This window comes from Rhinopithecus roxellana, chromosome 14 (assembly GCF_007565055.1).
Source record: "Rhinopithecus roxellana isolate Shanxi Qingling chromosome 14, ASM756505v1, whole genome shotgun sequence".
NCBI classification, from domain to species: domain Eukaryota; kingdom Metazoa; phylum Chordata; class Mammalia; order Primates; family Cercopithecidae; genus Rhinopithecus; species Rhinopithecus roxellana.
Window position 1 is genome coordinate 73241503 of NC_044562.1, and position 23100 is coordinate 73264602.

General features: G+C 35.2%; 1 protein-coding gene across 3 annotated transcripts in view; it reads left to right on the top strand.

Moving 5' to 3' along the window:
• Positions 1-23100, top strand: part of CHN1 (chimerin 1) — a 214213-nt gene that overhangs the window by 114425 nt on the left and 76688 nt on the right. The window contains exons 1-2 of one of the 3 annotated variants that reach the window (XM_030916101.1): positions 14704-14805; positions 16728-16805. The exons of 1 other annotated variant lie outside the window; for it this stretch is intronic. In XM_030916101.1, the coding sequence (XP_030771961.1) occupies positions 16797-16805 (9 nt within the window). In that variant the 5' untranslated portion in view covers positions 14704-14805; positions 16728-16796. Of the gene's footprint in view, positions 1-14516; positions 14806-16727; positions 16806-23100 lie in introns of those variants that run through there. One more of the 3 variants, XM_030916099.1, reaches the window with a different exon arrangement.

Below are 23100 nucleotides of genomic sequence, written 5' to 3' on the forward strand. Positions count from 1 at the left end.
CATGGTGTATACAAATGATTCCTTTGCATATAGACATCTAGATTTCCCAACACTATTTGTTGAAGAGACTATCCTTTTCCTGTTGTGTAGTCTTGGTACTCTTGTTAAAGATCATTTGACCATACACATGAGAGTTTATATCTGTTCTCTTTCACTGGTCTGTGTCCAAAACCATACAGTTTTGATTACTGTAGCTTTGTAGCTTTGTTATATACTTTGAAATGAGGACATTTGAGGCCTCCAGCCTTGTTTGTCTTTTTCAAGATTGTTTTGGTCGTTTGTGGTCTTTTGAGATTTCATATGAATTTCAGGATCTTTTTTCTGTGTCTTTAAAAATCCTATGGAGGCTTTAGTAGGGATTGCTTTAGTTTATAGATTGTTTTGAATAGTATGGACATTTTAACAATATTAAGTCTTCTAACCCGTAAACATGAATGTCTTTGCATTAATTTGAGTCATCTTCAATTTCTTTCAGTGATGTTTTATAGTTTTCAGTATAGAAGTCTTTTGCCTCTTAAGTTTATTTCTAAGTATTTTATTCTTTTTGATACCCTTGTAAATGGAATTGTTTTCTTAGTTAACCTTTCGGATTGTTCATTGTTACTGCATAGAAATATAGCTGATTTTTCAGTTTTGATTTTTATATCCTGCAATTTTACTGAATTCATTTTTTTGGTTCTAATAGTTTTCTTGTTGAGTCTTTAAGGTTTTCTACATATAAGATGATGCCATCTGTGAACAGAGGTAATTTTACTTGTTCCTTTGCAATTTGGATGCTTTTAATTTGTTTTTCTTGCCTAATTGCTCTGCCAAGAACTTCCAGTACTAGGTTGAATAGAAGTGGTGAGAGTGGCCATTCTTGCCTTGTTCCTGATCTTAGAGGAAGAGCTTTCAGTTTTTCAGCATTAAATTTGATATAAGGTGAGGGCTTTTCATCTATGACCCTTCTTATGCTGAGGTAATTTCCTTCTATTCCCAGTTTGTTGAGTGGTGTTTTTGTTTTTTGTTTTTTTGTTTTTAAATCATGCAAGGGTGCTGAATTTAGCTAGATACTTTTTCTGCATCAATTGAGGTGGTCATGTGATTGTTGCCCTTCATTTTGTCAATGTGGTATATTACATTTATTGATTCTGTATGGTGACTCATTTTGCATCCCGGGGTAAATTTCATTTTATCTATGTAATTATTTTAATGTGCTGTTTAATTCAGTTCACTAGGTTGTTGAGGATTTTTGTTTCAATATTCATCAAGGATATTGGTCCATAGTTTTCTTGTTGTAATCTTTGTCTGGCTTTGGTATCACAGTAATGCTAGCATCATAAAATGAGTTTGGAAATATTCCTTCTTGTGTTAGTCTGTTCGTGCCACTGTAACAAAATACAGCAGACTGGGTAATATATAGACAATTGATATTTATTTCTCATAGTACTGGCATCTGGTAAATCCAAGACCACGGTGTTAGCACATTTGGTGTCTGGTGAAGGCCCAGACTCTGCTTCCAAGATGGCAATTTGAACAGTGTGTTCTCACATTGTGAAAGGAACAGAAGGGAAAAGGGCCAAACCCTTTGTGAAGCCTCTTTTCTAAAGGCTTTAATTCCATTTACAAAGTAAGAGCCCTCGTGAACCGATTGTTTCATAAAGGCCCCACCTCTTAATACTGCCGCATTGGAGATTAAGTTTCAACGTTAATTTTGCAGGGGACACAGACATTCAAATAATAACACCTCCTCTTCAAATTTTTAGAAGAGTTTTGAGAAGGAATGACAATTATTCTTTTTTAAATGTTTGGTAGAGTTTTTCACTGAAGCCATCTGGTCCTGGTCTTTTCTTTATTCGGAGGCTGTTGATTACTGATTTGATGTCCTTGCTAGGTATAGGTCTGTTCAGATTTTCTGTTTCTTTATAATTCAGTCTTGGTAGGTTTTATATTTATGTGAATTAATTCATTTTTAGGTTATCCAGTTTGTTGACATATAATTATTCATAGTCATTTCTTTTACTTTTTATTTTTGTGGCATCTGTTGTAATGTTTCTTGTTTCACTTCTGATTTATATGAGTCTTTGCTATAGTTTTCTTAATGGCTTGTCAATTTTGTTGATCTTTTTAAAAAACTAACTCATAGTTGATTTTTTTCCTCTGTTGTTTTTCTAGGGTCTATTTTGTTTATTTCAGCTCTAATCACTGCTGTTACCTTCCTTTTGCTAACTTTGGGTTTTATTGGTCCTTTTTTTCCCCCTAGTTCCTTGAGGTATAAAATTGTTTGATTGGGATCTTTCTTTTTTAATGTGAGTATTTACCACTATAAACTGCCTCGTAGTTCTGCTCTTCCTGCATCCCAAAAGTATGTTGTGCTTTTATTTTCATTTGTCTCAAGATATTTTCTCGTTTTCCTTGTGATTTCATCTTTGACCCACAGTTTTTCCAGGAGTATATTATTTAATTTCCACATATTTGTGAATTTTTTAGTTTTTCTACTGCTGTTGATATCTAGTTTCATTTCATTGTGATCAGAAAAGATACTTGGTATGATTTCGGCCTTCTTAAATTTTTTAAGACTTGTTTTGAGGCCTACTGGAGAATATTCCATGTATATGTGAGAAGAATGTGCATTCTTCTGCTGTTTGGTGGAGTATTCTGTGTATGCCTATTAGGTTCAGTTGGGGTATAATGCTGTTTAAGTCTTCCTATTCCTTGTTGGTTGTCTATCTGGTTTTTCTATTCATTATTAAAGTAGGGTATGGAAATTTCCTACTATTATGTTACTATGAATTTCTCCTTTCAATTCTCTGAGTGTTAGCTTTGTATATTTGGGTGCTCTAATAGGTGAATATACATATATTTTTTTCCCCTTCCTCCTCTTCTTCTTGTTTGAGATGGTCTTGCTCTATTGCCCATGCTGGTCTCAAACTTCTGGGCTTAAATGATGCTTCTGCCTTGGCCTCTTGAGTAGCTGGGACTAGGGCAGGTACACACTACTGCACCTGGCTAGGTGCCTGTATCCTTATATTTATACGTGCTATATCTTTTTGGTGAATTGACCCTTTTATTATCATATAATGTTCTTCTTTGCCTCTTGTAACAGTTTTTTACTTAGTAAAACTCTGTTTTCCCTAATACAAGTATGATCACCTGCCTTCCTTTGGTTTCCATTTGCATGGAATATAAAGATATCCACTGTTTCACTCTTGGCCTGTGTGTTTTTACGTCTAAGGTGAGTCTTTTGTAGACAGTGTATAGTTGAATCTTGCTTGTATATTTATTCAGCCACTCTCTATCTTTCAATTGGAAAGTTTAATCCATTTACATTTAAACTAATTACGGATAGTGGAGGACTTACTATTGCCATTTTGTTAATTGTTTTCTGCTTATCTTATAGCTATTGTCACTGTTCTCTGGTTGCTTTCATTTTTGTTTCTTTTTTTTTATTGATGTGCTTTGATTCCTTTCTCATTTTCTTTTGTATATTTCATGTATATACATACACACACACACACACACAAATTTATTGTGGTTAGAATTCTTCAAGCTTCTTGAATTTGGATTTCCTTTCCTCAAACTTGGGATATTATTTCTTCAAATTAGCTCTACTGCTTTTTCTCTTTCTGGAATTCCCATAATGCGTATATTGATACACTTCATGGTATCCGATAAGTCCCTTAGGATTTCTCCACTTTTTTAAGTTCATTTTTCTCTTTATTCTTTGGGGCCAGTAATTTCAAATGACCTGTCTTTAAGTTTGCTGATTCTTCTGCTGTATAAAGTCTGCTGTTGAACCCCTTTTTAATCCATTTATTGTATTCTTCAGCTATAGAGTTTATTGGTTTCTTTTTTATAGTTTCTGTGTCTTTGTTGATTTTATTTTGTCATGCATTTTTTTCCTTGACATTGTTTAGTTGCTTATCTGTGTTGTCTTGTAGATCATTGAGTTTCTTTTAGACATTTATTTTGAATTCTTTTTCAGATATTTCATAGATATCCATTTCTTTGGGTTTAGTTTCAGGATATTTATTTTGTTCCATTGATTGTGCTATTTCCTTGTTTCTTCATATGCTTTATAAGTTCATTCTTGTTTTTAGCTGAGTGTGTTTGAAAAAAATAACCACCTTTTTCAGCCTTTATGGACTGGTCTCATACAGGAGAAAACCTTTATCAGTTAACCTATGTAGATTCTAGGGGCCTCTAAAACCTTTTAGGGGAGATGTGTTTTCTGTGGCCTTGTGTGTGTAATTTCCCAGTTAGAGAGATTTGCTGGTTTCTTTTTCAGGAGCTTTTAATCTCTTGCTCACTCTGTATTTGTGGGTAGTTTTGCAGGTTCTTGGTCTGCAGCAGCAAGCTGTCCCACTCTCCCCTGAATCAAGTGAGACGTTAGTCCCTTGAATGGCTCCCTGAAAAGTTGGAACACCATATTCACACTCCAGTCTTCTCCCTCCCACCTTTGGTGGATTCACACCAGGCTGCACTGGCTTCTCTGTGGCACCATAAGACCTCTTGCTACTGCAAGCCATCCTTACATTACCAGTTCCATTATTGCTTTGAGTTTGTGAGGCAAGAGGAAAAACAATCCTTCAAGAAACCCTCTGAAAAGCCAACATTGCATGCATGTTCTTCTCCCTGCTGCTCTCCCCCATCACCCAGAAGCTGCAAAAAGAGCTTAACTATGCCAGCTTGGGGAAGAGGTTATTGTGGATAAAGTGAAATCGCTCTTCTTACCTTTCAATGCACCTCTTCTGGGCTTTGCACTTACCTGGAGTACTGCAACTTCTTAATTGGTTTCTGAAGTTCTCATAAAGGTATTTTGATTTATTGATATATTACCCTTATCTTATTAAATGCACTGAATGTTTGTTTTGATTTGTCTCCCCTCAACACCCCATATTGCCCTTTCTTCCTTGAGTATAGAACAGATCTATGAATGCTTCATGTTATCCCCAGGCTACAGTCGCCGCCTTATGGTTCTTGTCATCCTTCCGAGTGAGTGTTTCTCCCTCCTCTTGCTCCCCATCTGCTCTTATTTCAGACAATTGTGTAGCTTTTGGCTCAGCTTCTGCTCTCAATTATGGTTATTCTCCAAGCTGCAGATTGACCTTTCCTGCTAGGACTTTCAAAATTTCACCAAGGGTTCCAATAACTGTTTGCTGCCAGGCTTTTAGGTTCACTGAAAAAAAAAAAAAAAAAATCTCTTCATGACTCAGGTGTTTTGATTTTTGGAGATGGTACCTAACGTGCAAGGTTATATTTGAGTCTCTATGGAATATGGTTTTTCCTGGTGCTTTTGATCATATAGTTATTAATTTATTTTCTGAAAATATCTTCACATGTTCTATAAATATACCTAAGTGCAGGCACTACCTATAGTAAATATTTATAAGTCTATCTGTCTTTAAAAATGAACTAAGGTCCTCCAGGGCAGAAATGAAATCTTGTACATCTTGGTTTCCTTAAACCTTGTGCAGTGGTTGGCATATACTGGGCTTATTTAGTAGAATTGCATTGAATAATAAATTGTCAGACTTAGAACGCTTTTCTATGATACAGTTCTTGGCATAAATAAGAAACTGCAGAAATCCATTTTTCATTCCGTTTACCACTCTTGTCTTAGGACCTCTTAAGTAGACAGATATTTATGATTTCTTTGTTATGTTGCTCTAAAAAGTACATAGCCTAATTATGGGGCTTTTGATAATCTTTTTGGCCCTGTGATTTTAAATAAATATAGGTGGTTGATTATTCAGAACATGCCTTTGCAGTCAGACAGTCCTGGATTCAAATTCTTTTTTACATTTTCTATATGACTTTGGGCAAGTTACTTTATCTCCCTAAGTTTCAGTTTCCTTATCTATTAAATGAGGATGTAATAATAATAATAATAATACCTCCTAGAGATACTGGAGGGATTATTTGAGATAATACATACGTGGTGCCTAGGATATAACACTAAAAAAGTATTAGATAGTATTATTAAAATAAACACACAGAGATACATTCTGTGTTACATTTTAAGCCTTTTGCTTCTTAGCCATTAAAAATCAACAAGTGGTAACTATTGTTATGTTGATAATTCTTTTTTTCATCTAATAGGTTGATTATATCTGATGCCTAATATCTTCATTAGAGAGAAAAAGCTAATTAACCCCAGAAACTAAGTAGCAAATACAAATATGGTTTATTGCTTTTCCATAGTCAGAAATCCTAGTCTAGTTGTATTTAAAGCCTGATAAGAATAGCCATCAGCTTTATGTAATTTTTTATCTTAAAAACTTAGCTATCCAAGCACAAAAGAATACATGTTATATAATTCCATTTATATAAAATAGAAAATTAAAGTAACAGAAAACAGATTAAGTGGTTAAATAGGACAAGGCCAAACTGCAGAAGGGCATGAGGAAGCCATTGGAGGTATTGGAAACGTTCTACATCTTGATCATGATAATAATATATACCAAAACACATTGAATTGTGCACTTTCAGTGGAAGCAGTTTATTCTATGTAAATTATACATTAATAAATGGATTTTTTTTTAGTAAGACCTTTTTTCTGAGAAAAATGTGATACTCTGCTGATTTGTTAATGAATACTAAGTCCTAAACCTAAAGGCATGTACTTGACCAAATTTAGGTCTGTGTCTGCTCATTTATAGTAGCATCCTGCCCATATGGAAATCAGACTGTTGGCAGCATCAGACCTCCAAAATATGGTCCTGAAGCTGGAAATAAATGGGAAATGCCTAAATACCCATCACAAAACCCATGCCTTTATTCCAAAAGAGTGCTCAATAATCCCAATCAGAGTCTATTGAAGACAGTTTTATATAAAACTTAATAAATCCTTTTGTCTTGTTTCCAAGCTTACAGTGGATAAAAAGCAAATTGGAAGGAGAACACAGTTAATAACGTGCAAGGAGGATTTAAAAATATAAAACTAGATCTAAGAACTAGAAGTTCAATAATTGGGATCAATTTAGGTTAGAGAAAGGCAACTCAATACACTACAATAGTCTCTGGGATGTTTCTGTATTCAAACAGTAGTATGTTAATAAACTTGAGTCATCAAGAAAAATGTTAAATTGTATTCCACATATGATACTTAGGATGGTGTAATTTATATAGAAATGATTAAATGAAAGCATTGTATTGTTTAACAGAGTTAAATAGGGATCTGAAAAACCTGCATATGAATTTGTGGGTTTGTGTTTGTACACACGCTCACACTTATGTATTACGCTGTGCTTTTGTAGACTTCTGTCATGGTGTGACTTTTTATCCTGACATAGTAGTAGCCTCAATTTATAATAAGATTTCAGTTAGCTTTTAGTGGGACCAAATACCAACTCTTGAATAAGCCAAGTCTATTATTAATTATTCGAACATATTGATTATTTCTAGGCCTACTCTAGTTTTTAAATGATTGGAATATGTGTAAAATGCCTTTCTGTAAGTACAAATATAAATTTATGTAGTAGCAGGACACAATATTTAGTATTGGTCCTATGGTTTAGCAGCAAAATGAAACATAGTAGGTAGCAGAAGTTACTATAGTTGGCTCACTACATTAAAAAAGTTGTTTGTAGGCCAGGCTCACTAATGTAATCCCAGCACTTTCGGAGGCTGAGGCAGGCAGGTCACATGTAGCCAGGAGTTCAGGACCAGCCTGGCCGACATGGCAAAACCCCAACTCTGCTAAATGTTAGCTGGGCTTGGTGGTGCACATCTGTAATCCCAACTACTCGGGATTATTTGAACCAGGGAAGTAGAGGTTGCAGTGAGCCAAGATTATGCCACTGTACTCCAACCTGGGTAACAGAGGGAGACTCTGTCTCAGAAAAAAAAAAGACAAGTTGTTTATCATTTATTTACTCCCAATTGTCAATAGAAAACAGCTTCATATTGTATCGGTCATCACACTAAGACCATTATGGCTGCGTAAATGGCAAACACTCTATCATGGTAATTATCACTTTTTAAATTATGTCCAACAAAACTACAGTAATCTGATTATATTTTGGCAGTTATATGTAATTTCTGTATATTTTTAAGAATTCTTTTTATTATTACATATAGCTAGCTAACTTAGGGGAAACCATTTATGAAGTCTTTACTAATTTTATTCCACTTAGGAGGCATGACATATGCCAAGTACTATGCCTGTCTCTGGTGCTTTAAAGTAAGTAAAACTAATAACCGATTCTTAAGGACTCACAGGCAATAGCGAACCATTAACAATTTTCGAGAAGGAAAAAGCATGTGATAGGATCCCTCAAACGCATAATATTAATTATCACAGTATATGTCCCATAACTTTTTCTATTTTACTGGATACTTAATGTGGTTTCCAGGTTTAGCTATTTATGGATGTTGCTGCCAGATGTGTGTGTATATATATATATATATATATATATATATATATATATATGCTGGTACATATAATCACACATATTGTCTAGGATATTACCTAGGAGTAGGATTAATATGTTGTAGGGTATGTATATATTCAACTTTAGTAAATAATATAAAACTCCTTTGTTAAACAATATAGCAGGTACTATTAGCTACTCTGTATCCTTGCTGATACTTAGTATTGTTAAGCTTGTTAAATTTTGCCAGTCTGAGGATTTATTTGCAATTACTGGACTATTTTGTGAGGACCAGTTCTTGGTGTGGGTGTCCTTTCATCCATTGTGTAAATGTGTGTTCTTCCATTATAATAAAAATTTTTGAGTTATCGCTTTGATTCCTTCCCCTTCCATTTTGTCTCTTCTCTCTTTCTATAAATGTTAGACTTTCTGGATTGATTATCTTAATTATTTTCTCTCCTTTTTTTTTATCTTTTTGTCTTTTTGTTCTTTAAAATTTTCTCAACTTTATCTTTTTAAAAAAAACTTTCATTTATGCTATATTCCTTTTTCTACTTATTTTTCTATGTATTCTATATTCCTTTTTTACAGCATTCTAATTTTTTTGGTTAAATTCTGTTCAAGAATAGGAACAGGAAACAGCTTATTTTGGGTTTTTGAGCGTATTTTCATTCCCATGCGTGATTTTGTTTCCTCTAACTTGCCTTGATTCTGTTTGTTTATCATAATCTTTGTCTTTCATCAGAGGAGTTTTCCTCGGATGTCAGGTGATCCTTGGCTGTCTGCTCATACTCAAGCATATGGGACACTAAAAAGCTGGCTGGTAGTTATGAGAGCTTGGGGAAAGCCTGACAATTATAGGATGATGGTCTCTACTCTTAAGTCTTTTTAGTTGAGTTGATCAGATTTCCAAGAGTAGAATCTTTCAGTCTCCTATCAGGGAAGGTACAAGCCTTCTGATAACCTCATGTTGAAGAGAAATGGAGGTATCAGTTTCCTCATTATTTAAATTTTAGGTATTTAAAACTTTCACTTAGTTTTCAAGATGATACCTCTGCTTGTATTTCCTTAGTTCCCTATCTCCATGTTTTATCCTGCCTAAAAAACGGAACTTAAGTCTTCTGCCATGGTGGGGAAGGGATAACAATGGGGACAGGACTGGGGAGGGCAGGAGGAATATCTAACTGCTTCTTTAACAGGCTTCAAGTTAATCCTTCCAGAGCTGTGTCAGTTCCACTGTTCAGAAGATAGCTTCTTTGGAAGTTTAATTAGGCAAATTGGATTTCTTCTTCACTGAAAATGATTTATTTGGCCAAGGAAATATCATTATGAGTTGACATAATTTAATACTTTTCCCCATAATCCAAAATTATATAGCAAGATAGACAAAAGTCATAGCCTAACAAAGTTTTGGATGGGAGATCATTTAAGGCTTTGTCTTCCATAGCCTTCCTTAATTCATAGAATTCATCTAAATTTTTTAGTATTTAATTGAATGCATCATCATATTCTTATTTCTGTTTCAACTTTTCTTCCAAGAGTGTCTTATGATTGAATGAATGTATGAGATATTTATATTTCACCATTAGGTTAGCTTTTTTGACTCTGGCAAACAACACACAAATTATATTTATGATAAATAAAACTGTTTTTGTATGTTGGTTGTGGGAAATACTTCTAACATTTTATTGTTAGCTTAGACCAGTGTGTTGTATATGTTTTGTTTTCTGTTTGTTAACACAAAACATCTATTAGCTTGGAGCTTTCCTTCGAAGAGATTCTTTCAAATCACTTTGGCCTCAAATTAGAATTAATTCTTGGTTTTGTACAAAGTAAAGTAAAATTCTGAAAGCTATTCTTTATACATTTTTTCATCTTTTTTTCTTCTAGACTGAATTTGTTGCCGATATGATTTATTTGCTGAAAAATAGAAAATATGGTATATTAAGGATTTTGTTTATTTTGGAAAAGATGTTAGAATTATATATCTTGAAAGGCATCTGAATGCATCTGGGCACAGCATTAAACAGCTTTTTAAAATAGGAAACCCAAAACCTGGAATCACTGGAGGAAGATGTTCTTTCTAGAAAGCGGTATTATGTACAACAGTAGCAGTTAAAAGCCTTTCTATTTGTTTACTATAGTACCACTCAGGAGAAAATGAATTTTCATCTTGTTGAACTCTACCTAGGTGAGAATTGGGCCTATACAGCTTCAAGTATGTTCACCAAGGAATAAACAGCTATTAAACAAGGGCAGAGTCAGATAATAAAAGGAAAAGATGAAAAGAAAATTATCCTATAAAAGTCAAAGAGAAATGATTTTGGCAGTTATATGTAATTTCTGTATATTTTTAAAAATTCTTTTTATTATTACATATAGCTAGCTAACTTAGGGGAAACCATTTATGAAGTCTTTACTAATTCTATTTCACTTACTTAGGAGGCATGATATATGCCAAGTACTATGCCTGTCTCTGGTGGTTTAAAGTAAGTAAAACTAATAACCGATTCTTAAGGACTCATAGGCAATATGAGTAGCCCTCAATAGTTTTTAAGTGCTCTGCAGTCAAGGGTTCAGTAGTTGTCACTAGGTCCACTTAATATGTCCTGCTTTCAATGTATGTAAATCTCTCAGCTTTCGCCTTTGAATTCAGAGGCCTCATTCCCAGGACACAGTGGAAAGATCTTCTTTGCTTGCTTCTCCTCCCCGCTTTGCACACTGTTGTCTTCCCACTCTATTTAACCAAGTGACGAATACAAACTTATTCAGAGACATCCAGAAGAAAATTTCACAAAGAGCCCCTCCTTGCCTTTTGTTAACTGTAAAGTAAATCAGTGCAGAGATGTTTCTGTACAGCCAGTGTTGCCAGTTATTTATTTAGCCATCTTCCATGCATATCTATTGAATATTTTTGCTGTTTTACTTTAGTGTTGGTAACTCATTCTGTCATTCTCTGCAGGGGCCTAAGCTAACAGAGAAGGAGAAAGGAAACTACCATTCGAGCCTACTATATATATTTAGCTTTGACTTAAATATTCTCATGTAATCCTCCCAGCCATCTGGGGTAGGGTGATGTTATTCCTATTTTTTAGATGCAGAATCTGACGAATGATTTTCCCAAAGTCACCCAGCTAGGAAGTGGCAGATTCAGGATTTAAACTTACAACTGTCTGATGCCAAAGCCTCAGGTTTTCTCTTAAACATATAGGACCCACATTTGCCTGCCCCTGGCCAAACCGTGTTTCAAGACTACAGGAGAAGACTGCAAGGGTGCTTTTGTACTTGGACATAAGCAGTAGCTCTGAGATCTTATGTAAGCTTAACTGTTGTGCTCTGTTGTACTAGGCAGTGAGTTTCTTGGTTTTATGGTGTGAGGGAGATACTAGATTCACTTGGTTTTGTGAATCACTTTACAGAATCTTTCTACATAAGAGCAAGATTCTATATGTATATAGTTATTAAAATAAATCAATCTGAAGATGGACTTTTTTAAATTTAGCATCTTGTGTCTTTGTATTGACCCTGTTTTATGTTTATCTTTTTACCATTGGGGTTACCAAGGGACTAGGAACTTTATTGTGAACCACCTAGTACTTGACAGTAAAGTACCTGGGTGTTTTGTTAACTGTTTGTTGAATAAATGACAATCTGCAAGCAGTGAACTTCAAGGAAAGAGTCTTTCTTTGACCTTAGATTTGGAATCTCCCCCTTTATGGCTCTTCCTATGTAGAATAGGCACATCCATTCCCACCTTTCTCAAAGATTTTCTGTCCTCTTTCTCTTCTTCTAATCCCACAAAGCACAATATGCCTTTCAGATAAAGAAAGTGGAGAAGTCTCTGTTAGTCTGCTGTGGTGCTGTTCCTAGGTAACTTCCCAAGTTAAAGAGAGTAGCTCAGAGTAGGTGACGAAAGCGTGGCAGTTCTCTTAGTAAAATATAATGCAATTTTTCTTTAAAAAGATCAATCATAATTCCTAAATGGAAATTCTTTTTTTTTTTTTTTTTTTTTTTTTTGCCCTTTGAAGCCAAGTTTTAATCAAACCGTGTTATAAATTTTTTTTGTTATCTGATCATCTCCCTTTAGACTGAAAGTTTTATTGAATTGGAAGCCTGGAGCTGAAGTACAGGCAGAGCGGGAATTGGAAATTGTGGGCAGGATCTTCTGAAGTCACTGAGTTGTGAAAGAGGAAAGGACAAATTGGGTTTTTTGCACAGCTCCTTTCAGGTTGCCAGGCCTCTTCTTGGATGAATTAGACATCATCCATTGGAAAGAACTAGGAAGTTAACTCTAGATAGACTTCCGCTCTTCAGTCAAACCATTCCCAGTGCAGCCATCTTCCCTGCATGCCCTGTGCCCCCTATACTTCTCAGATTTCAGAAGGCAATTGAGTACTTAAATGACTGACACCATTGGTTTAATTGTTTTTAAATGCTATATCCACTGTGGAAATGCCCACTGTAAAATCGTAAGTCCCAGCAGGAGTAAAATGGTCTGAGCCCTCACTGAAATGTCTCAGATACAACTGAAATATAAAGGGACTCAGTATTATGTGTGTTTATTATTGTAAGAGTCTTGTTAAAGCTATGAAGTTGCTTTCCATGTTGCAGATAATGTATATTAGGGGAAAAAAGGAAATGATGAAAGCAGTATATTAAACTGAAAAACTTTTGTATTTAACTTTGCTGTAGAAATTTCACCTTTCTAATTTTTTAGGCTTTATAATGAAAATTTGCTTGGGAGAAATGTGTCTTTAACATTAGAGGAAAATGGAGAACAAGAAAGTTTAATTATATGGATAGTTCACTTAAGTGTAAATCAAAATTTGATTGTTACTAAAGGATGGATAAATTATACTTTAGAAGGGCCAACATGGATAGTACGTTGGATTCTAGATTAAATCGTTATTAAAGTCTAATTTGAACCAAAGAAACAGACATGCCTCTGGCCATTATTTTTAAAAATATTTCCTTTCCATATTTTATTTCCACACTAAGATGTGTCTAACTCCTATCCATTTGGAATATAACCTATACCAGAACAATTTTGTTATGTAACAAGGTTATAATCCCATTTAACACTTTACTTAAACAGCGTTTATTTTAGTGTTTTAGTTCATCCCTGTTCTGTGTACTTCTAACAGTGAAATTAAATATATCCTTTGTGACTTGTTTAGTTTTTAATTAGTCTCACTCAGGGTTACCTTCAGGAGACCATGACATTGGCAGCTCTTGTTACCATGTTGCCTTTTGACATCTGCTTTCATTAGAGTCAGTGCATTTTCTTGCCTGTGTCTTCCTGCAAGGACACTGATGTTAATCATGCCAAATTGGATCCATTTCTGAGGCTTGCTGCAGGAAACAAAATACTGAAATTATCATAAAAGTAAACCATTATTCTTCAGTTGTTAGAGCACATCATCAGAACATAAAATTGAAAACAGAATTTCTGTAGTCCAATAGCTTATGATTTTTGTGCCATATTTGTACCATACATGTGCAATATATATATTGCAAACATTTCTTGCACAGACCTAACCAGCAGACAGAATAATGACTTTTTAAAAAGGAAAGAATAAGTCCTTGGCTTGTGGCCAGAAGTAGCAAAAGTGTGTTTCTGTGCCATGCTGCCCTTCATGGCTCAGGTTTCTGGAGTCAGCTCTACTTTGATTGCTGGCATCATATTCTGGTTAGCCCTAAATGGAGCTTTCCTATTAAAAGACATGACTGCTGAGGTCTAAAGTACATTGAATATTCTTATTGATCAACTTGAAGAAAAAATGTTAGTATAGAAATGTCTATTATGGAGTTGGCCAATTGAATATTGACTATGTTTTAATGTGGTGTGAGGTTTATTTTCTCCCATTTTTTCCACAGGCACAATAAAGTGGTTTAAAAAGATAAAAAAAAAAATTCTTCCTCCTATGGTAGGCATGCTTTTGACTAGTTGTCCCTAGTTATTACAAGGTCATTCTTTGTGTTCAAAGGTTTAATTTTATATATTCCAGACGATTCAGAGAGATTAGCCACAGCTTATTTAAACAAAGAAGACACACACAAAACAAAGCAATAGTTTTTTTTTGTTTTGTTTTGTTTTGTTTTTCAGAAAGAATTCAGTTGCTTACTTTTCTTAAAAACATCTTTCCCATTTCATTGAGGCAGATTTGGAAGTCAAACCAGAAACTTCAGGCTCTACTACGATGGCAAGCACTTTGTTGGGGAGAAACGCTTTGAGTCCATCCACGATCTGGTGACTGATGGCTTGATTACTCTCTATATTGAAACCAAGGCAGCAGAATACATTGCCAAGATGACGATAAACCCAATATATGAGCATATAGGATACACAACCTTAAACAGAGAGCCAGCATACAAAAAACATATGCCAGTCCTGAAAGAGACACATGATGAGAGAGATTCTACAGGCCAGGATGGGGTGTCAGAGAAAAGGGTAAGCTACTATGAAACCACACTTTATCTTTTTCTGTTTGGGGTTCTTTTAAGAAAGCCATTATTGCCAGAAGAGATTGATTCCTCCACAGTGCTTTGGAAAGTATATGCATTTTTCTTAATGTCTAGTTTCTGTGATGCTGAGCTTTGCATATAACTAATTCTTGTTCTATTAAAATATGTCAGGTATATTTTTATATTCCTCGTTGTTTTCTGTTTTATCCGTTTCACAATTTGAAAAATATGTTGGAAAAACGGCCCCTAATAAAAAATAGTTCAGGGAATTGGTCAGAAGCGTAACTCCTGGTCAAGAAAAGATAGCTACTATTACATAAGTAATTGAGGGGGTTGCATTGTCTCACAAAATTACTTTTCTGTTTTCCTTAAAGATAATTTACTTTATAAATAGTTGTGTTCTTAGCAAGATTTTAATTTTGGAAGTCAGTCATTCTTGAGTAGGAGGAGGATTTATCTCTTTATAATCTGTTAAGAAGTAATTGAATGAGTATGATTTACTTTTACTTTTCTTTAATTATAAAAGACAATTTAAGTTTTTTAGCTGTCATATTTTAATTGTGATATATTTCAGGTTAACATAAAAGTTTTAATCTCTTGGCATTAAGATTATTTTACTTTTGAAAATTGTCCCCAGCCTCCTACTCACCCCCAAGAAAAAAAGTAAGAGATTTTCCTCATGTTTTATAGTGTGTGACATTTAGTTGGGGGCATTTTATGTATTGTAATTGGAACTGTGTTAATTCATAGTTATGTTTTTAAGTATCTTCAATTGCTAAATCAAAGAAATGCAGTAGGTCTTGAGCTTGGATTCTATCACCAAATAGATCTGTGTGCAAGTTGTAATACCTGATTTGTCTGTGCTTTTGATTGTCTTATTTGTAGAATTGTAATAATGGTCAAGTTGCTGTGAGGAGTGAGTGAGATAGCTAGTGTAAAATGCTCCATCAGCACTTGGCACATGGAGACACTCAATGTAAGTTTGGTGGTAATGTTATTATATAGCAGCCATCTTACCTCAAGGCAGCATCCTCAAATAATTTCCCATTACCTTAGAGTGGGTACAGAATGGAAATAAGAAAGTTTGTGTCCAGCTCAAATTTTAGTTTTTGGCAGATCTTACATTGGCATTTTGTGGCTACGGAGAAATCAGCATTTAAAAGGATAAACTGTAGAAAATATATAAAACTGATTTTTTATATATTCATATTTGCTAGGAATCACAAATCTTGTTTGGAAGTAGCCAGAGCTTAAAATCCTAAATACCTGTTGTATTTAATATTGTTCTTTTCATGGTCTAGTTCCCATTTTCTCACTATTGGTTGATTTTCCATCTATGGCATTTTTCAGTAATGCTTATATTTGAATATCTAATACTGACATTATATTCTTTGCAGATTTGCTAGAACATTCTAAGTCAGCATTTGTGAAATGTTTAAAAATGTGTACATGTGAGTCTTCAAAATTGATCAGCCTAATGATAACCTTTGTTAATGCATTCTGTACGTGCTTTCCAACACCAAGGGATTTAGCTAAAGACACTTAGCTGTTTAACATTAGGCAAGTCATTTGACTTCACCAGGCCTTGGTTGTCCCCCCATCAAAGTGGAAGTGATATTCACAGAGATAGTAAGCTGAGGTAGATACCTAGAAGACCCTGGTAGCTCCAGGAGTCATGGTTCCCTGTGTATTCTAGCAACTTTCTGTGCTGAATTCCCTGGATTGTTTTGTGCTGGTGGACAGCAATAGCTACTGAGAGTGAAACTGCTGGCGCTGGGAAGTATCTCTCCGTGGCAGTACATAATTAAGAATCATTTTTAAAATTATTCTTTGCTTTAAACCGCATGCATCTTAAATCTAGCTGGCTTAAAATCTACTCACTCAAAAATAGATTTATTTTATTTACAGGTGTCATCCAACAGGACAGGGTTGATGACCTGTTCAACAGCTTGAAACATTGATTCCCTGTCACAATGGATGACATTTGTAAGTAAAGACAATCATGTTTGATTGATTTAAAGTATCTATTGACACAAGTATGGTTTAATAAATATTTAATGGGCCCTTAATAGCTAAAACCCCTCTTGTTCATGAATTCTTTACCTCAGAGGCCAAAAGTGTTGGCTTTGCAGGAATTAGCATGCTGTTGTGGAAAGATACTAGTGTTGGAATTAAGAGCTATGTTCTAGTTCTACAAGAATGAATTTTATATGTCACTTTGGGCAAACTGCTTTACTTTTCTGAGACTGTATTTCCCTAGCTTTATGGGAGGGCTTTGGACTAGGTGGTCTCCAAGATGTGGTTCTTTCAGTGTGTGATCCTTTAAGGAGTGTAGGTATTGTAGAAGAAAGATAACATCATACCAAAAGGAATACCTGATGGGGTCCTGAGAGGTGAGGTCTGTTTTTAGCTTATTCACCAACTAATTGTATGACCTTAGGACAGTCACCTCACCTGTCTGGATTTCAGTTTCTTTGTATGAGATAAGGCATTTTCTACAAAACATTAATTACACAGGATTTTAATAAATACTGCAAAAAGGGTTCTATGCTCAAATAGGTTTGATGAAAATTTCAGTTTTTTTAAAAGTCTGATCCTTTCTGTAGGCCTTCTCTGCGTTATGCATGACCTAATGTGATTATGACTCTCTAAGAATGCTCTCATACTTATTTGATCACCCTGCCATTATTAAGAACATTTTTGAAAAATGTTTCATGAAACCCACTTTGGGAAATTTTGAGCCAGATAATCTCCTAAGGTCTTTCTTTGTTTTAAAATAGAAAGATGAGAATTCCAAGTGTTTTTATTTTTTTGTTGCAATCCTAAAGGTGTAAGTTGTGCATCTGAGCTTTTGGGAAAGGCTGACAGGATGGTTTCATGGCCGTGAAGGTTTTTACTATGAGGAGTGAATCCTGAAGATTCTTACTTGTCCCTAGGATCTGGTAGCCTGTTGTGAGGGAAAAATATTTTTTTCCAAGTGATAGCTATGTTATTTTTCTCATTAACTATTTAAGTTGCTTCCTCAGCTTGAAATATCGATTGGAAAACACTGAAATAGATAAAAATATTTAATCATGAAATTGCAGCATCTTGAGAAGCCAGACTTTCTTCCCTTCTAAAATGGCTTAATTTAGCAGTCCAGACTGGCCAAGAACCCAACTTTTATTAGTTACTTCTTTTTATTTATCTTGGAACTGTATTTGAATAGTTTGGTATTCCAAGTGGTAAATACAATATGTTTATGTCAACAGATACTGGACCAATGGCTGAATGCAGTAGTTTTTATGATAATTTTGCACTTAATAATTTTAATTCCCCCAAGCCATGCTTTCAAAATGTCTCATATAATTGTTAATAATATGAACTATCAAACATGATATAATTTACATTTCAGAAGCCATACTGTGAGCCAGATCTCTGAATCTAGGCAGAATGTCCTTACTTTGGGATTTTGTTATCTAAGATCTAAACCTGTCCCACACATGTGTAAGGGTGCCTGTGATGTCAAGGGTGTACAAAATGAATTGTTTTATTTTATGGAACTTTGACACACTATATAACCTATGTGTGTTCTGTGTATTTTTTTCTTCCCCTCTAAGCTTAAAATGAATGCAATGCTTGATACATTGTCATATTAATTTATTTTTAAGGAATTTCTTTAACATTTAAGTTCCATTTTTGAAGAATTCTTTTGCGATCACCAGACTGTGTGTTGTATTAAAAAGCCTTGTGAAATTTTAAGTTGAAATGTAAGTGGGGTCCTTGCCCAAAACTGCCATAACTACTTGAATTCTTTGGATATCTCCACAAAATGCTAGGAGTCTTTGTTCCCTGCAATAGCAAAAGGGGCATGGTCAGTCTGCTTTGTTGATTGGCTTAGTCTCTCACAAAGCAAGTCTTGTAAATGTTTTTTACTTTGCTTCAAATATATATATAGGCCATTACCTGTATCCATGTAATCTCAGTGTACAAATCAGCAGTAAGGTGATACTTAATCACGAATAAAAGTAACAATACCAGAGGAGTACAAGGCACAAAGAAGTTTGCAGAAAACTGTTGATTTCTTGATTTTGTACCTTCCCAGTCTTTTGGGCCTTTTTTTGTCATTCCTTGTTCATGCTCAAGCTATGCTCCTCTTTTTGTTCTTCTCCCTCTTAACCCTGCGTTTTAAAATCCACTTCTCGCTGTCCCCCAAATTTACATGCTCTAGTCTCCAATGTGGCTTGTTCAAGGTTAAGATCAGTTGTTCTGGGATGAACAGGCTCTTAGAGATTGCCAGCTGTGCCCAGGGTTACTGATTTGCATTAAAAAGCCAGGTTAGTAATTTATGAGGAAGACTATAATTTCTGCACAGAACTTCTCATAGTGCATTTACCCTCTATAAACAGCCTCCTTCAGAAATTAAGTAAAGTTAAATTTTTAAAAGGTATATATTAGTCTGTGTGGTCTTGAACAAGTCCTTAACCTCCCCAAGTCTCAAGTTGCCCCAGTCTCTAAAATGGGGATTATGGATACTATTACACTAGTGGGCAGAAGTATTGCAAAGATTTTATAATGTGGCCTTCCTAGTAAATGTGAAGCATTGCATGAAGAATTATTGCTTTCTGGGATCAGAGTAGTTCCCAACCAGGTGCCCATTCCTGAGTCTTAGTACTATCCCCCTAGCTTTTGCTAGGAACAGCATATTTAGATTTATCTTTAAGATTCATCTTTTGAGTGCTTGAACTGCCCTTTAAGTTCACAAGATTGTTATCTTGCATTAGAAGCAAAGGGCTCCTAATTGCTTTATCAAGAAAGCAGAGTTTCTCTTTTAATAATATGGTGATAGCTCTATCTCTGCTCAGGAAACGTATGCCTTTGTCCAATAATTCTCTAATGACTTTTAAGGCCAAAATACATTATTTTCCTGTGATATTTGCATTTTAGTATCGAACAGTATTTTAACTCTCCTTTCCCTGAATATAATACAAGTCAAACTTTCTGCTTCTATGCCTGTCAGTGAACTTTTATTATTTTTTTTTAATTTTTTTATTGATATAAAATATTTGGACAAATTTATCGAGTATGTGTGATATTTGTTAGATGCAGAGAATGTTTAATGATTAAGTCAGGGTATTTAGGGTAAGCATCACCTTGAGTATTTATCATTACTATATTAATTATGGGAACATTTCTTTATATATATGTGTGTATATGTATATATATGTGTATATATGTGTGTATATATATGTATGTGTGTATACATATACACACATGTATACACACATACATATATATACACACATACATATATATTTTTTGAGGCTAGTGTTCTTTTTTTTTATTATTATACTTTAAGTTCTAGGGTACATGTGCATAACGTGCAGGTTTGTTACATATGTATACTTGTGCCATGTTGGTGTGCTGCGCCCATCAACTCGTCAGCACCCATCAATTCATCATTTATATCATGTATAACTCCCCAATGCAATCCCTCCCCCCTCCCCCCTCTCCATGATAGGCCCCAGTGTGTGATGTTCCCCTTCCCGAGTCCAAGTGATCTCATTGTTCAGTTCCCACCTATAAGTGAGAACATGCGGTGTTTGGTTTTCTCTTCTTGTGATAGTTTGCTAAGAATGATGGTTTCCAGCTGCATCCATGTCCCTACAAAGGATGCAAACTCATCCTTTTTTATGGCTGCATAATATTCCATGGTGTATATGTGCCACATTTTCTTAATCCAGTCTGTCACAGATGGGCATTTGGGTTGATTCCAAGTCTTTGCTATTGTGAATAGTGCCGCAATAAACATACGTGTGCATGTGTCTTTGTAGTAGAATAATTTATAATCCTTTGGGTATACACCCAGTAGTGGGATGGCTGGGTCATATGGTACATCTAGTTCTAGATCCTTGAGGAATTGCCATACTGTTTTCCACAATGGTTGAACTAGTTTACAATCCCACCAACAGCGTAAAAGTGTTCCTATTTCTCCACATCCTCTCCAACACCTGTTGTTTCCTGACTTTTTAATGATTGCCGTTCTAACTGGTGTGAGATGGTATCTCATTGTGGTTTTGATTTGCATTTCTCTGATGGCCGGTGATGATGAGCATTTTTTCATGTGTCTGTTGACTGTATGAATGTCTTCTTTTGAGAAATGTCTGTTCATATCCTTTGCCCACTTTTTGATGGGGTTGTTTGTTTTTTTCTTGTATATTTGTTTGAGTTCTTTGTAGATTCTGGATATTAGCCCTTTGTCAGATGAATAGATTGCAAAAATTTTCTCCCATTCTGTAGGTTGCCTGTTTACTCTGATGGTAGTTTCTTTTGCTGTGCAGAAGCTCTTTAGTCTAATCAGATCCCATTTGTCAATTTTGGCTTTTGCTGCCGTTGCTTTTGGTGTTTTAGACATGAAGTCCTTGCCCATGCCTATGTCCTGAATGGTACTACCTAGATTTTCTTCTAGGGTTTTTATGGTATTAGGTCTAACATTTAAGTCTCTAATCCATCTTGAATTAATCTTCGTATAAGGAGTAAGGAAAGGATCCAGTTTCAGCTTTCTACTTATGGCTAGCCAATTTTCCCAGCACCATTTATTAAATAGGAAATCCTTTCACCATTTCTTGTTTTTGTCAGGTTTGTCAAAGATCAGATGGCTGTAGATGTGTGGTATTATTTCTGAGGACTCTGTTCTGTTCCACTGGTCTATATCTCTGTTTTGGTACCAGTACCATGCTGTTTTGGTTACTGTAGCCTTGTAGTATAGTTTGAAGTCAGGTAGCATGACGCCTCCAGCTTTGTCCTTTTGACTTAGGATTGTCTTGGCAATGCGGGCTCTTTTTTGGTTCCATATGAACTTTAAAGCAGTTTTTTCCAATTCTGTGAAGAAACTCATTGGTAGCTTGATGGGGATGGCATTGAATCTATAAATAACCTTGGGCAGTATGGCCATTTTCATGATATTGATTCTTCCTATCCATGAGCATGGTATGTTCTTCCATTTGTTTGTGTCCTCTTTTATTTCACTGAGCAGTGGTTTGTAGTTCTCCTTGAAGAGGTCCTTTACATCCCTTGTAAGTTGGATTCCTAGGTATTTTATTCTCTTTGAAGCAATTGTGAACGGAAGTTCATTCATGATTTGGTTCGCTGTTTGTCTGTTACTGGTGTATAAGAATGCTTGTGATTTTTGCACATTAATTTTGTATCCTGAGACTTTGCTGAAGTTGCTTATCAGCTTAAGGAGATTTTGGGCTGAGACAATGGGGTTTTCTAAATATACAATCATGTCATCTGCAAACAGGGACAATTTGACTTCTTCTTTTCCTAACTGAATACCCTTTATTTCTTTCTCTTGCCTGATTGCCCTAGCCAGAACTTCCAACACTATGTTGAATAGGAGTGGTGAGAGAGGGCATCCCTGTCTTGTGCCAGTTTTCAAAGGGAATTTTTCCAGTTTTTGCCCATTCAGTATGATATTGGCTGTGGGTTTGTCATAAATAGCTCTTATTATTTTGAGGTACGTTCCATCAATACCGAATCTATTGAGCGTTTTTAGCATGAAGGGCTGTTGAATTTTGTCAAAAGCCTTTTCTGCATCTATTGAGATAATCATGTGGTTCTTGTCTTTGGGTTCTGTTTATATGCTGGATTACGTTTATTGATTTGCGAATGTTGAACCAGCCTTGCATCCCAGGGATGAAGCCCACTTGATCATGGTGGATAAGCTTTTTGATGTGCTGCTGAATCCGGTTTGCCAGTATTTTATTGAGGATTTTGGCATCGATGTTCATCAGGGATATTGGTCTAAAATTCTCTTTTTTTGTTGTGTCTCTGCCAGGCTTTGGTATCAGGATGATGTTGGCCTCATAAAATGAGTTAGGGAGGATTCCCTCTTTTTCTATTGATTGGAATAGTTTCAGAAGGAATGGTACCAGCTCCTCCTTGTACCTCTGGTAGAATTCAGCTGTGAATCCATCTGGTCCTGGACTTTTTTTGGTGGGTAGGCTATTAATTGTTGCCTCAATTTCAGAGCCTGCTATTGGTCTATTCAGGGATTCAGCTTCTTCCTGGTTTAGTCTTGGGAGAGTGTAAGTGTCCAGGAAATTATCCATTTCTTCTAGATTTTCTAGTTGATTTGCGTAGAGGTGTTTATAGTATTCTCTGATGGTAGTTTGTATTTCTGTGGGGTCGGTGGTGATATCCCCTTTATCATTTTTTATTGCGTCTATTTGATTCCTCTCTCTTTTCTTCTTTATTAGTCTTGCTAGCAGTCTGTCAATTTTGTTGATCTTTTCAAAAA